Here is a 13292-nt window from a genome sequence, read left to right as displayed (position 1 = left end):
TTCACACTGGGCTCATTTGCTGCGGTCCGAGCCCGGGCGCGTTTGTTCTTGGCACCCCCCGCAGCGTTGGTCTGGTTTCACAGTCAACTTGATTTTATCAAACACTTTTACGTTTGCGTGCATCTTGCGTCATCGCAAACGTGCATGGCGTATGATGGAAAACAGAACGCGGGTCAATATATTGTGTTTTTTATTAATTTGGTGCTATTATGCACAGCTGAGTGAACACCACAGGTTTACTGTGTCTGTGTCGCGTAAGGTGGCTTATTGCTGTTGGCAAACAGACTCTTTTGAGGAGAGTTTGTGTGAATACAATGCAGGCTCACTCTCAAGGTAAATCATCTACCCTATCACCCCTTACATGTGTTTTATTTAACTAAATACACCATAATCAGCTAAAACGCATGCGCAGGTTATTTTACTTCCTGAACAAGCATGCACCCGAGTCCGTGTTGCTTTACACACGGCACGGTTCGAGTGCAACCGAACTCAGACCACCTCCTCTAGGTAGTCTCGGCTTCGGTATTCACATTAGCGATTTTTCATGCGAACCGTGCCCCGTTCCGAACTAAACTGCCAGTGTGAAAGCACCCTTAATGACATGAATTTAAGTGGTCATTTATTTTATTGTATAAATGTATGAAGCAGCTGTTTTTAGTTGTTATTAGGTTTTCTAGATAGAAACATAACATTTGAGTAGAGGATGTGTGTCTTATTGCCATTGACTGTCCTATAATTATTGCAGGTTGAGGAATGGCTCTGCCTAAGTTGCCAGGTACAACGGGCACAGGCAGGAATAAATACATCTGAAAGTCCCATAGTGATACCTCAGCCAGTTCCCTTAGTGATGGACAACCAAACTCCTTCCATAGTTGACAAGGTAGCTACAGCACAAGTTGAGTCCAAACCTGATGAGAAGCCCACCACAGCCACAGCTGAAAAGAAAGCACCTCCTGCTCAGGAAATAAAGAAAGAGATCTCAATTCCAGGCCCTCAACAAAAGACAGGCACTGATGCCAAGACAACTGATATAATCGTCCCTAGAAAAGAACCTCAAAAGCAAAATAATAATCAACCAGAGCCTGTGAAAATAGAACAACAGCTACTCGAAGATACAACCACTCCTGTAAAATCTGCTCCACCCACCGAGGTCAAACCCCCAAAACAGGAATCAAATTTCTTTGGTTTTGGATTAGGTGGTCCTAAAGCACAGCCTGCTTCTAAATCATCTGAGTCAACCACAGGGAAGTTCTTCGGTGGCTTTGGTGGTCTGACAGAAACAGCTAGATCTCGGTCACCCTCACCACAGTCAGTTTCTGCTGTTTCTGGGAAAGTTCTGGGCTTTGGATCCTCATTTTTTAGCTCAGCATCTAATCTGATCTCTTCAGCTGTTCAAGATGAGCCGTCCACAACACCACCAACTTCACGGAAAGGCTCCACGGTTTCTACTGAGTCTGGTAAAGCTACCACAGCACCAGCTTCCCGTAAAAGCTCTGTGGCTTCTGCCAAGATGACACCGCCGACATCTCGCAAAGGATCTGTTGCAACAGAACCCAACAAGATACCTCCTGCAAAACAGACAAAGTCACCTGTTGAAAAGAAACCAGAGCAGCTCAATGAAGACAAAGTATCTGGGATACCTACTTCAGAAAATGATAAACATGAAACTATACAGGATAAATTAGTAAAACATCCTGAAAGTGTAGATCACCCATCCACCTGCCCACTCTGTAAAGTGGATCTTAACATGGGCTCAAAGGACCCTCCTAATTTCAACACCTGCACTGAATGTAAAAGTGTGGTATGTCATCTCTGTGGATTTAACCCCATGCCTCACCTTGCGGAGGTGAGTTATTGACTATTTACCTCTTTTTAAGTCTTTTTTGCTGGTTTTTACAGGAATCGTGTCAATTATTGTCCATTTCATCATTATTTTTAATATGTGTCTTTAGTAGATGGATAAGCCCAATAAGTGTGACAAGGTTAGAAATTTGATGGATGGGGTCATGGCTAACATTTTAGTTTGATTTTATTTCTAATTAAATTTTATATCCTCACTGAAATACTTCAGACTCTCTTTGGGAGTCCCAAATGCAGCCTATTTGAAGGTGTCTAGAGAATAAGCTCTTTTGATGTCTTTCTTGTGTTTTAGCTCTTATGTATTGATGACTAATCAGCCGATGTGCTTGGGTGCATGAGTCTGACAGACAGAAAATCTGTGCTTGTGGGTTCTCCAATGTGCAGTTCATAACCTCTGTAATGCCCACTCATTCTCTATATGGCTCTTTCCAAATGATTGTAATTTTACTAAAACTCCACAAGGGCTAAGGATGCAGCAGAAGAGCCAATAAATGCATTAGCGCTCTGCAGAGACCAATGAGTGATTGGCATTCTTTCAGGTTCAGCCAATAACGGCCAGTGTAGATTGAGTCAACAAAACCTTGCTAAGAAATTAAGTGACTTGTGAATCCAAAGCCTGGAAAATGAAAGTGGGCAATATTGTCCCTTTGGTGATTTAAAACTCCTAATAAATTAAACGATTTAAGGATTAAAAGCTTGGAAAATGGGAGTGGGCAGTAGTCTGTGATGATTTAATACTGCTGTTTGTGTGCAAAACAAGTCAGTTTCAAATAAGTTTTAAAATTATGCATTCACTCTGCATTGCAAATTTGGACAAACTTTTATTTGGCGAGTTGCCCAGGCCTAAGCTCGGAGAGCAGAGGCGATTATCTGCACGAGTGTTATTTATGAGAGCATAGCTTCATGCTAATGCTGAAATGTGCCGAGCGCTGACTCTGAGGGAAGAATCCCTGTGTTTGGACAAAATGTGTGATTACGTAACAGGCTGATTGTATAGAGCCACAACTCACAGCACACTGTGTTCAAGTGATTGAGGGGTTGTGCAATAGATACCCCTCAACAGCCTTGTGATATGATAGGATCGGCAGGAGCTAGGAAATGGGGAGGGGGTGTGCCTCATGATATTGCAATAAATTGAGCGGATTTTGAGTGTGGAGGTTGGGTGTAGGCTAGGGCTGGGCGGTATATTGAGTTTGTACGATATATCGATATATTTTTTAGGGCGAGCCATCTGCAAGTGAATCTCTGCTAAAATTCAAGCTTCTGTGAATGCGCGCCAAACAGACAGAGCACAATAGAATAGTAGCACAATAATTCTGACTAAAATATACATATTGCTCAAATATTTGTTGTTGGAGACAATAATTGTGCCATATGTGGAATTTTAAACCTACAATTAAGTATTTTATGAAAGTGACTATTATTAAGGGGTAATCAAATGCAGGCTAATATAATTAGTTTGCTAAAAACAAAAGCATTATTTTTGTTTTTAGATTGTAATGTTACAATGTTAGAATGTAATGTGATTTTAACCATATTTTAGCACATCATATCCATATCCAGCCTACATTACATCCACTATATTTGTTTTCCTCAATATCAACATTGTTTGTAGGATATCATTGGGCAGGATGTGAAATAACATTTTTTAAAATAAATACAGATTTTCTTAATCCAAATAGAAAAACTTAGAAAGTACCGAGATATATCGTATATCACCATTTAACCAAAAAAATACCTAGATATGATTTTTTGTCCATATCGCCCAGCCCTAGTGTAGGCGGGTAATCAAATGTTTACTTTGTGCAAGTGTGCAAATGGCCACATGCACATGTCAACCATCCATAATTTATGTTAATGTGACTTCCTGTGCTTGTGACCCTAACAATCTGTATTCATTGCTTTCATCAGAGCTGTGATTGTGGAAGTAATTTAATGAGAGAACGGTTTGATGTCTGTTCTGTGTACTTTTGCAGCTGTTCTCTGTCAGTGGCACACTGAAAATCCTCTACGATCATAGTGATTTATTTATTTATTTATTTATTTATTTGCTTTTCATTACTTTTCAATGCTGAAATGTTTCTATTTCGTCTTTTTTTTTTTAGATTTCAGTTACTTGGAAAGTATAAAATGGGATGAGATAGAGATTTAAATTTTAAACTAATCAGTAAACACTTGACAGTGCCAGGAAAACAGTTTACCCGCTAAAATATACTCCCAACAGCAGCTTCATTCTCACAAACTATTTTGACAGTTAGCTTGCATCTCATTTTCTATCTGCTGTGCATGCTAATCAACAGTCGCATATGATCCACTGTTTCCTGAAATTGAGGATCTGTGCAAATACATTTATTCCCCATCTTTGTAATCAGTATATTTGCAGCTTAATGTACGAGGTGTGCAGTGTAGACACAGCTGTACATAGGCAAATTTAACTATAATATAATTGGCTCACCAGTGTCTTCTGTAAGTTCATTTAAAGGACAATATCATCTGATGGAAAAAGTATGCACTAGACTATTATGTGGACATTTTTTCTGTTAGTGGATATTTGCAGTGTTTCGATAAGAGTTAAAAGTTAGTAGTTTATAAATATTTATTGTATTCAGAATGGACACATTGTTCCTGAAGTGTTTTTAGTTAGAACAAATTGAGTTTTGATATTGATTTTTGCCCCTTTATTATCGAATCCTTCTTCAAATGGAGCCACACTGTCTAGAACATTTTCTTTTTATATTTTTTTATATTAAAAAGACTATGCGTAAAAGATGGCCACCTTAGAAACAGACAGCCTTGCATTTGTATGTGCTAAATCATATTTGGCATTGCACTGTCATCCTGCCCTTTTGGAAATGACACAGTCAGTCTCTTGTAATATGCCCTTAACATGAGCCTTTGACTCTGGCCTCTACAATCCTGCACCTTCACACAAGAAAACAGACCCTGTGCTTCTGATGTTAAACGAAAAATACAGTGTTTGCCCAAATAACCTTTTGTATGACATTGCATATTCACAAATCTGTCATGTGTAAAGCTGAGGGCATTGCTTCAAATGCTGATGCATGATATTAAGATATTTAGTGATATGCTGTGTCCGCATCTGGCACACCGTTGGCTAAATATAGCTTTAGATTTTAATCTACCTCAGCTATAGCGTTGTGACAACGGCTCCAAGAAAGCTGTCGCTGGACCCAAGGGGACTTGTGTAATTTTGGATGCCATTTAACAGCCTGTGCTGATATCTTACTTTTTGCAATTACAGATTTTGCATGAAAAAAAAAATATTAACAATTTGTTATTTATGTACAATAGAATCATGTTGTTATATTTAGGTGAATTTTAAGTAACTTTAATGTTAGAGTGATAATCTGTAATGATCTTATAATGACAGTTAAGGTTCCTTGCAACAAACAACATCTGATATTTAGTTTTATATTACCATTTCCACCTTAGCCCAATGATATCCTGCAACTAGCCAAGCAACTGCCATTAAGATGAATTGGAATGCTAATCGATAGCTTTCTCCGGGTTTTTATAGATCTCCCCTTTTTCTCATATCAGAAATACAACCATTTCCAGTTTATTTAGTGCAGCTTTTATTTCAAAAGATGGTCTATTTGTACTTGAGATTAAGCTTTCAGATCCATTCAGTTGTTAACATAGCTACTGTATATGAAACTCTTATTGCAAAAGAGAAATTCAATTTCATATATGACCCATTTAAAGAACAAAGAGGGTTCTGTTGTCTTGAATGCAGTAATGGGTTGAGTAGTGGTGGTTACTGTCTGCTGTGTTTCCTCATTGTTCCTCTGGTGGTAATACACTGGTGCCCAGCTGTGCCCGAGAGAGTTCTGTGTGTTCTCTGTGGGACTGAGTTTTCTATGACATCTCATTAACACGAAACAATGCTCTGATGGTTTACACTACATGGCCATTGTCACCACACACACACACAGTTTCTCACCTATTTCTCCTTTTAGTCTTGAGCACGTGTGCACACATGTGTGAGTGTTTTGGTGTGTCTGTGTGTTTGTGCCCTAGATGCTTTATGCACAGTAATATGATCATCCCAATGGCGCAGTGCGTGGAAAAGAGTTCAAGGTGTGTTCTGCTTGCTAATAAATGGTGTTTATTATTCTGAGACTCTGAGAGGCACGTAAAACCCGCTAGACTAATTTAATGCCATTAACTAACTCATATTGTGTAACCTCACCTGCAAGAGGCCACAGTCATTCTTTTTATGGGGCCAAGTACCAAAGGCACATAGGCATATGTTGTAATATATCCATTAGTCATCTTACTCTTCCTTTGCTGCTTTTTTTGCCTGTTAGTCTGCGTTAGTGTTAGGGTATGTGGTGTAGTGAAAAGCACAATTAAGACAGAGAAGAGGAATAACAGTATTTCAAAAATATAAAAACTCAGGAGACACTCGGCCCTGTTTACACGTACATGGTTATTTTGAAAAACGGAGACATTTCCCTTCGGTTGTGCCCCTCGTTTACACGCAAACAGAGAATTCGCCTCTGAAAACGATTCTTTCTAAAAACTCCGGCCAGAGTGGAGATTTTGGAAAACTCTGCTTGCACGTTTGCATGTAAACTGAGAAAAACTGAGTTTTAGGCAGTTGACGTCACAGTATGCGACAGAACTTGCACTGCGTCAAAGGTGCGACCTATATTTTCGGGATTCTGATTGGCTAACATGGGCTTGAGCTTCTCGTTACACTGCCACCTACAGGTTTGGCATGCTCTTGACAGCATATACACGGGTTTGTGTAAACGAACACTTTTCTGAAAACGGAGAGGGTGAAATGTCCGTTTATGAAAATAACCAGCCACGTGTAAACGTAGCCTAAGGGAGAACACAGGGTATAAATGCATGGGTAAACAAAGGGAGCTGATGAGTGAATGACAAGGAACAGGTGAATGAAATGACTAATCAAACAGACTGGGGAAAACTAGGTCACAGGACTAAACAAAAATGAAACATAATGAAGGGGGGAACACAGAACATACGTGTTACAGATTGACCCTAAACACATATGGTAAATCGTTGTGAAATTTGGCACACTGATTGAGGAGGGTCTTGCTATTCTTGGTGCCAACATACCAACAGGTGAAAGTTTTAGATACACTGCCATTAAAAAGTTTTGGGTCAGTATGATTTTTTTATTTATTTTTTTACATCTTGACACTCTAGACTGGAGTAATGTCTGATGAAAATTCAGCTTTGCCATAACAGTTTCATTTAATTTAATTAATTGCATTTTTAAATATACTAAAATAAAACATTAAATGTAATATTATTCCACAATAGTACTGTTTTACTGTAGCCTGGATGCCAGCCGAACTTAGCCCTGCCCACAACATTTGAGGTCGGGAAGTTCGATCTGGACTTGATCCATTGTGGAGCAACTGTGCTCGAACCAGAGCTGTTTGGACCAATCAAATTGTCAGGACGGGCTTTATATGATGATTAACAGATGACGTAATCATCCACGTCACCAAAGAGCACTTGGGTTGCGATAAGATTTATTTGCTGTATTGTCGAGTTCTAATCCTAAACGGAGAACTTGGTCGTATATGCGTTCACCTTTACTATTTCTCTCAAAAATGATGATCGTGTTGGTAACTACTCCGTGTATACTTAAATTCTTTTTACAACACCGGCAAAGATCGTTTACATTCATCTTCTTCTACTTCTTCCAACGTGCATACAGTTGAGTTCTGTTGACAACTATGCGTCACTCAACATACGTCACTTACTCCGTTGCTCTGACTGGTTGTTGGTCTATCCAATTGAGTGCAGAGGCATTTTCTTTCCTGGTTCGGTTGAAACATGCCCTATAATCACAGCCCAATGGAGCAGTATCAGACTCATATTGACTAGAATCTGAGTATGACGACGTCAGGCTAGTTTTACTGTATTTTGATAAAAAAAATTCATCCGTGGTGAGCATAAGATAATTATTTCAAAAACATTAAAAAGCTTAGCTTATAACCTTTTAACCAAATTACATAGTATCATTTTCCACTCTGATTCCCTGGATTCCAGTAAGTTTAAAGAACTGATTATTTTAATTTATGCCAGATATATCATTTTTAATTTTGTTGAAAGCATACTTTTTTAACCTCATCGAATAGTTTTCATTGAATTATCCCTACATGTTCAAACAATGTATGCCATATGTAAGGAATTATTGACAATGGGCCATTTAATTATTAGAAAAATAATGCACACCTGAGGTGGTAATGCGGCCACAGTGCGAAGTGGTGTTACACCTCAGGTGTGTATTATTTTTCAATAGATCAATGGCCCACTTAATTCAATTATTCCATTTATCCTACGGTTACCACACCTCAAAACATTGTTCAGATGATGTATTTCAAGACATTTGTCAGGTTTTTGTCCTTAAAACGCTCTTGTGTAGGACTAATTTCTTATGCATCTAATCCCACACCTCCGTTGCTAATTCCAAAATGTCACTTTAGAGCTAGTAACGGATGCTTGAGCCATTGATAGCAGACTAATGCAGTTATTAATGCAGTTAGAGAAAGAGAGAGTTATCAGGCGTGTATTAATTACCTAATTGTGTGCGTCTCTCAACATAGTTCAGTAAGTGTTAGTTTATCTGCTCCAAGAACAGCACCGTTATTACATTGCTAGTGAGAAATGTCTTGTAGCTTTTATGTTGTTAAACTATTTTACAGATAAAATCATTAGAGCAGCGCTGAAAACACGTTTCTTCTCAAGTCTGTGTCTGTACTGTGTCATAATTGGTCGTTTTATCCTATTGTTTACTAAATTTATTTGCTTGGTCAGTGTCCTTGTGGGTTTTGGATCTTTTGCTGTTGTAGGCTGTAAAGACCTTTGAAATAACTGAAATCGTTTAGCGAAGAGATATGGAGCTGTAATTTGGTCAATATCTGCCTGGTACTACTTTATTAGCCATGTGTTTCCCTGAAAATAATTGCACCCCTGAGAATGTTCGTCAACCAATCAGATTCAAGCATTCAACAGCCCCGTAGTATAAAACCAAACCATTTACATTGTACAAATGAAACAAATGATTTTATATTAAAATAGAACTCTGACGTTAACACTATGCTTTTGGTCAAAAGCAATAACGCAATAATGAATCTACTAGCCTTTGAACAGTTTTCAAAATACTAGCAGTTGTCAGTTGTCATGACTACACAAATCTGCACAGCCTAACAAGGTATATTCCACAAATCTACTCTGCATTACAAAATTCTATTCCATTAGTGTGCTTTGCTCCATAATGGTTGCTTACAGCTATTATTTTTTTTACTGCATAGACATAGAAATAGATAAGAGAAAAGTGCAGTATGTCATTTCTTTCTACAAAAGATATTGGGCTGTTTTAGAAAGATTCTGCAGCAAGCACAATTTTCAGGAATTGCACTGCAACAAACCAATTTAATTCTCTTAATCTGTGACCTACACAGTCTTAATGACATTTATAGGCTGCACGCACCCCAACACATGAAATTGCCACCATCACAAATGCCGCAGGAATCAGACAGCTGCAGGAATAGATATTTCTTGAACGTAGACAGCAACTGTTGACAAGTCAAAAAGGAGAGCTCCCCTGGAGGAGACAGTGGGTGTATAAATAGCCTGAGGCGAGACTAAAGAGATGTACCTACCCTTTTTTCCCTTCTCGCAAGCTGCTTTTAAACCTCTAACTCTAGATGCCCCTAGCTGTGTGTCTGTGCATGTTTGGCTTTTTAAATGAGAGCAGTCAAAAGAACATCACTAAGGTGGAAACAGATATTATTTTAAGACACTCAGCATAGTTTGGTCATTTGTATAGAAAATTGGAAAAAGATCTTTCAACCACCTGAGATAAATTGCATGTCTTCAATTACATTTTATAATTTTGTACATTTTGCTGAGGCACGCAAGAATAAAAGTAGGATATTGTTTTTTTCTCTTCCCCTCTCTCTTTGTTTATCTGCTTTCTGTCACACCGGTGGGCGGCACGGGCTGGCTCTGTGCCTTCTGTGGCAAGCACTCTGCTTATTACAGATTAGTAGGTCAAGATTCTCTATTATCATTGGGCCTGATTTATTGGGATTGTACCGCTGCGGGGGTGGTTGAAAGCTCACTATATTAGCCAACTACAACCTTCGCCAAAGGCAGTTGCCAGGAATCAATACGGTGTCAGACACAGCACTGCAATTCTGTGGTCCCATGAAGGGAATAGCACCTCCAATAAATAACTTTGGCTATAAATTAATCTTACTTCTCAAGTGCAAATATGTTTCTGCTCTGTAGTACAGGCAGGTTGACAATAAAACAAACCCTGGCTGATACTTACTAGGCTAGTCATTTTATTTTACCTGGAATGTGCCATGAGATGTTTTAATATGTTTGTTTGAATATAATGCAAACTTGTGGCATGTGACTACTTAATGCAATTGTAATATATTTTGAGTTTTTAAAAAAAAGCTGCAGCTTGGAACACTGTTAGTCTGCATTCACTTACAGAGCTTTAGGGAGCAAGCTTTTGCAGCAATGAATGTTGAATACAAAGTGTTATTATCCTAATGGCTTTTGGCATTGCAGATTGCACTGCCCTTAGCAGATGAATGCTAGAGCTATATCTTAAAGAGCTCTTAAAGAAAAAAATGCAATTCTCTAGATGGCTGCATTGGAGAGAAACAGGTTGCAGGGGATATAGCTTGAGCATTGTTTCAGCTATTGAAACTATGCAACTCTATTGGCTAAGCCATTCTCTATTACTCCTGGCTAGTTGAATTTGAGGTAATTTAACAGATTAGAACATGGTAAAAAGTCAGATATCTCCTTCGGTGGAGTGTGTCTTGTTGCGGTGCTGTAAGGCTTGATGTGTCTTATAAGAGAGCTTGTGTGTTTTTCTCTTGGGTTAATCACTGAGAACAATGGCCTATGTGAGGCCCATCTCCAGGCTTGCGGCCCTCGCTAGTTGTCTATAATTAAAGAGGACTTTGCATGGAGTGCAGCCAGGCCTGGCTGGTTCAGAACCAGCTGCGTCAGGCACAGAGATTTGCGCAAAAGGATCAGCTAATGATACTACTCATGGTCATTGTGCTAGGATGCTAACAATGCAACATAAAATTAGGGTAAGGACAGACAGGAACATTGGGCATAATACAGCAGTAAACACTAATGTATATGATTAGTCTCATACTTAGAGAACCACTGAGGTTGGAGATGTTCATATGTTAATTTTTCTATTTTCCCCCTCTATATTTTGTATGTTATGTTTGCATTTGTTGTATTATTTAATGTATTTTTTAAGTACTGGATGTTAAACCTTATTAGAAATACTTAATTGCTCATGAAACCTCTCTTGCTCAGCAGTGTCCTTGAGGGCTGAAAACAAACAAAAGCATTTGTTTCTTTACAGTGTCCCCATAGTCCTGGCAAACCCCAAAATATAAGAACATTTCAAAATCGTGATTTCCAAGCCTAGAAATGTCAATTTAATAGAATGGTATTTTTTGTAGTCAATACAGTTTTTATATAGTCATTATTTCAACGTATATATCAACTGTATGTAGGGCTGGGTATTAGGGCTGCACGATTAATCACAATTTCCATGTAATTGTGTTTAATTTACAATTTCCATGTAAACCGATTTGGCTTATCGTGAGTTTGAAATCTTTAGAGATAATTTTTTATGCGCAGCTTGTCATTTCATAAAATTGGTATCGAAAAAAGTATGGTTCAGGAACCGGTATCGAAGTCAAGGTATCAGTATCGATATAGCATTTTTTTTAATGATACCCAGCCCTAACTGTATGTATATAGGAAAATTTATGCAAAAATCCTGGAAATTAATTGAGAAAGTGTGAGAACCCTGTAATAAATTCTGTTGAATGCAAATTTTAGCTAATTAAATCAGCAGGTTGCATTTACACTACAAGGCCTGGCAGTTATCTGATTTTCTCCTTTATATACAGTATGTGTGTCTGAAAAGCTACTTTAAGACACTCTCACATTCAAAAGAAATTGTTTGTCAGTCAGACAAAATTGAATAACTGAATTAAGTCAGTATGTGATAATTTAGGACTTTTTTGTAAGTTTGTACCAATGTACTAGACGTTTTGGTTTTCATTTTTCAATGTATATGGCAGGAATGGCCAAACTAGTGCAACCAGCCATTCTAACACTTTGAGGTGGGAATCTATGATGTTGGGTAGTGTTGCATAATTGTTCACTGCTGTGTTTCATGGAAAAAACTCATAATTTGTGCAGAATTTGTTGTTTTCATTCTTATGTTGACTGGATTTTACTTGCTAACTGTAACTTTGGTCAGAATGTCCCCAAAATGAATTTGTTTGTACTTTTTTGTTCTGTGAAACATTATTTTCTCATCTATTAGAGATGCATGGTTTCTGTATGTCCATAGTGTCAAATGTGAAACTAACAAATATAAAAGCTCAATTCCCTTTCAAGGGAACTCGCGTTGCGTCGAAATGACGCTGTGGGAATGCTTTTTGGATTGCATCATGAAGCACTTGTGAAATCAGTCCAGTGGTGTATAGGCAGGTGACGTCATGGCAGGCTATAAAGCGCACCCAGACCAAACATTGTCAGCTTCTGTGTCTTCAGCAAGCGCTCTGTGTGAAACTGTCTCTGTCTATTTATTGTTGTTTGTCCACAAGCATATTATATATCTAGACAGGAATAAAATGGCGAGCAAACAGCATTTTTGACCATGTGTTCCTCCCTGCCCTTGCTTAATTACGAGTGGGGATACACGCGACTTATGTGTTGTTTGTTTGGGATTATATATATATATGCGCAGAGAACTGAGCAGATGGGAATTTCCCTTTCTCTCTTTGATTGTCTCATCTCTTGATGATTGTGTGCAAACTAATTATGTGTTTGCAGATTATTATTTATGGTTCTTTTTGTGTTTTGTGTATGAGATTATAATATGAATTTAATTTTGAGAAATTAAATGAAATATTTGTCTGGCTTTGAAAGTAGATGTATGAAAATAATATATTCAACCTTTCATCCAAACCAAGTTCTCTATCTGATTGATTTCTGGCTGCATTTAATTGTGATGAAATTAAATGTTAAATACTGAGTTGATGTCTGTATTAAGACTAGTGGTCGACCGATATGGGATTTTTAATGGCCGATGCCGATGCCGATATTGAGACAGCAATCTGGCCGACTGGCCGATATGAAGCCGATACAATACATGTGAATACAGTAAATGAGAGACATAAAGAATATTGGTGAAACTAAATGAACATTTATTGTACATACTATTTATGCAAAATTCTTTTTGCAATAAAAAATATTTACTAAGAAATTAAAATGTAAACAAAAAGGTAAGGTAACACTTCAATAAATAAAGTTTTAGTGCAACTTCTTGTCTGCTTTAATATTTACAGTTATTTTTTCAG

At 38.0% G+C, this 13292-nt stretch overlaps 1 protein-coding gene across 9 annotated transcripts in view; it reads left to right on the top strand.

Annotated features, from left to right (window-relative positions):
- pclob (piccolo presynaptic cytomatrix protein b) overlaps nt 1-13292 on the top strand; it is a 103826-nt gene that overhangs the window by 30926 nt on the left and 59608 nt on the right. For all 9 annotated transcript variants that reach the window (XR_013821475.1, XR_013821476.1, XR_013821477.1 and 6 more), the window contains exon 15: nt 746-1846. Coding sequence is in view for 5 of the 9 variants with exons in the window: in XM_079873784.1 (XP_079729910.1) it covers nt 746-1846 (1101 nt within the window). In the remaining 4 variants the exon portion in view is untranslated. The remainder of the gene's footprint in view (nt 1-745; nt 1847-13292) is intronic.

This window comes from Squalius cephalus (assembly GCF_949319135.1).
Source record: "Squalius cephalus genome assembly, chromosome: 6".
Lineage (NCBI taxonomy): Eukaryota > Metazoa > Chordata > Actinopteri > Cypriniformes > Leuciscidae > Squalius > Squalius cephalus.
The sequence above is the reverse complement of the archived record's forward strand: the minus strand, read 5'-3'. Positions and strand labels throughout refer to the sequence as shown.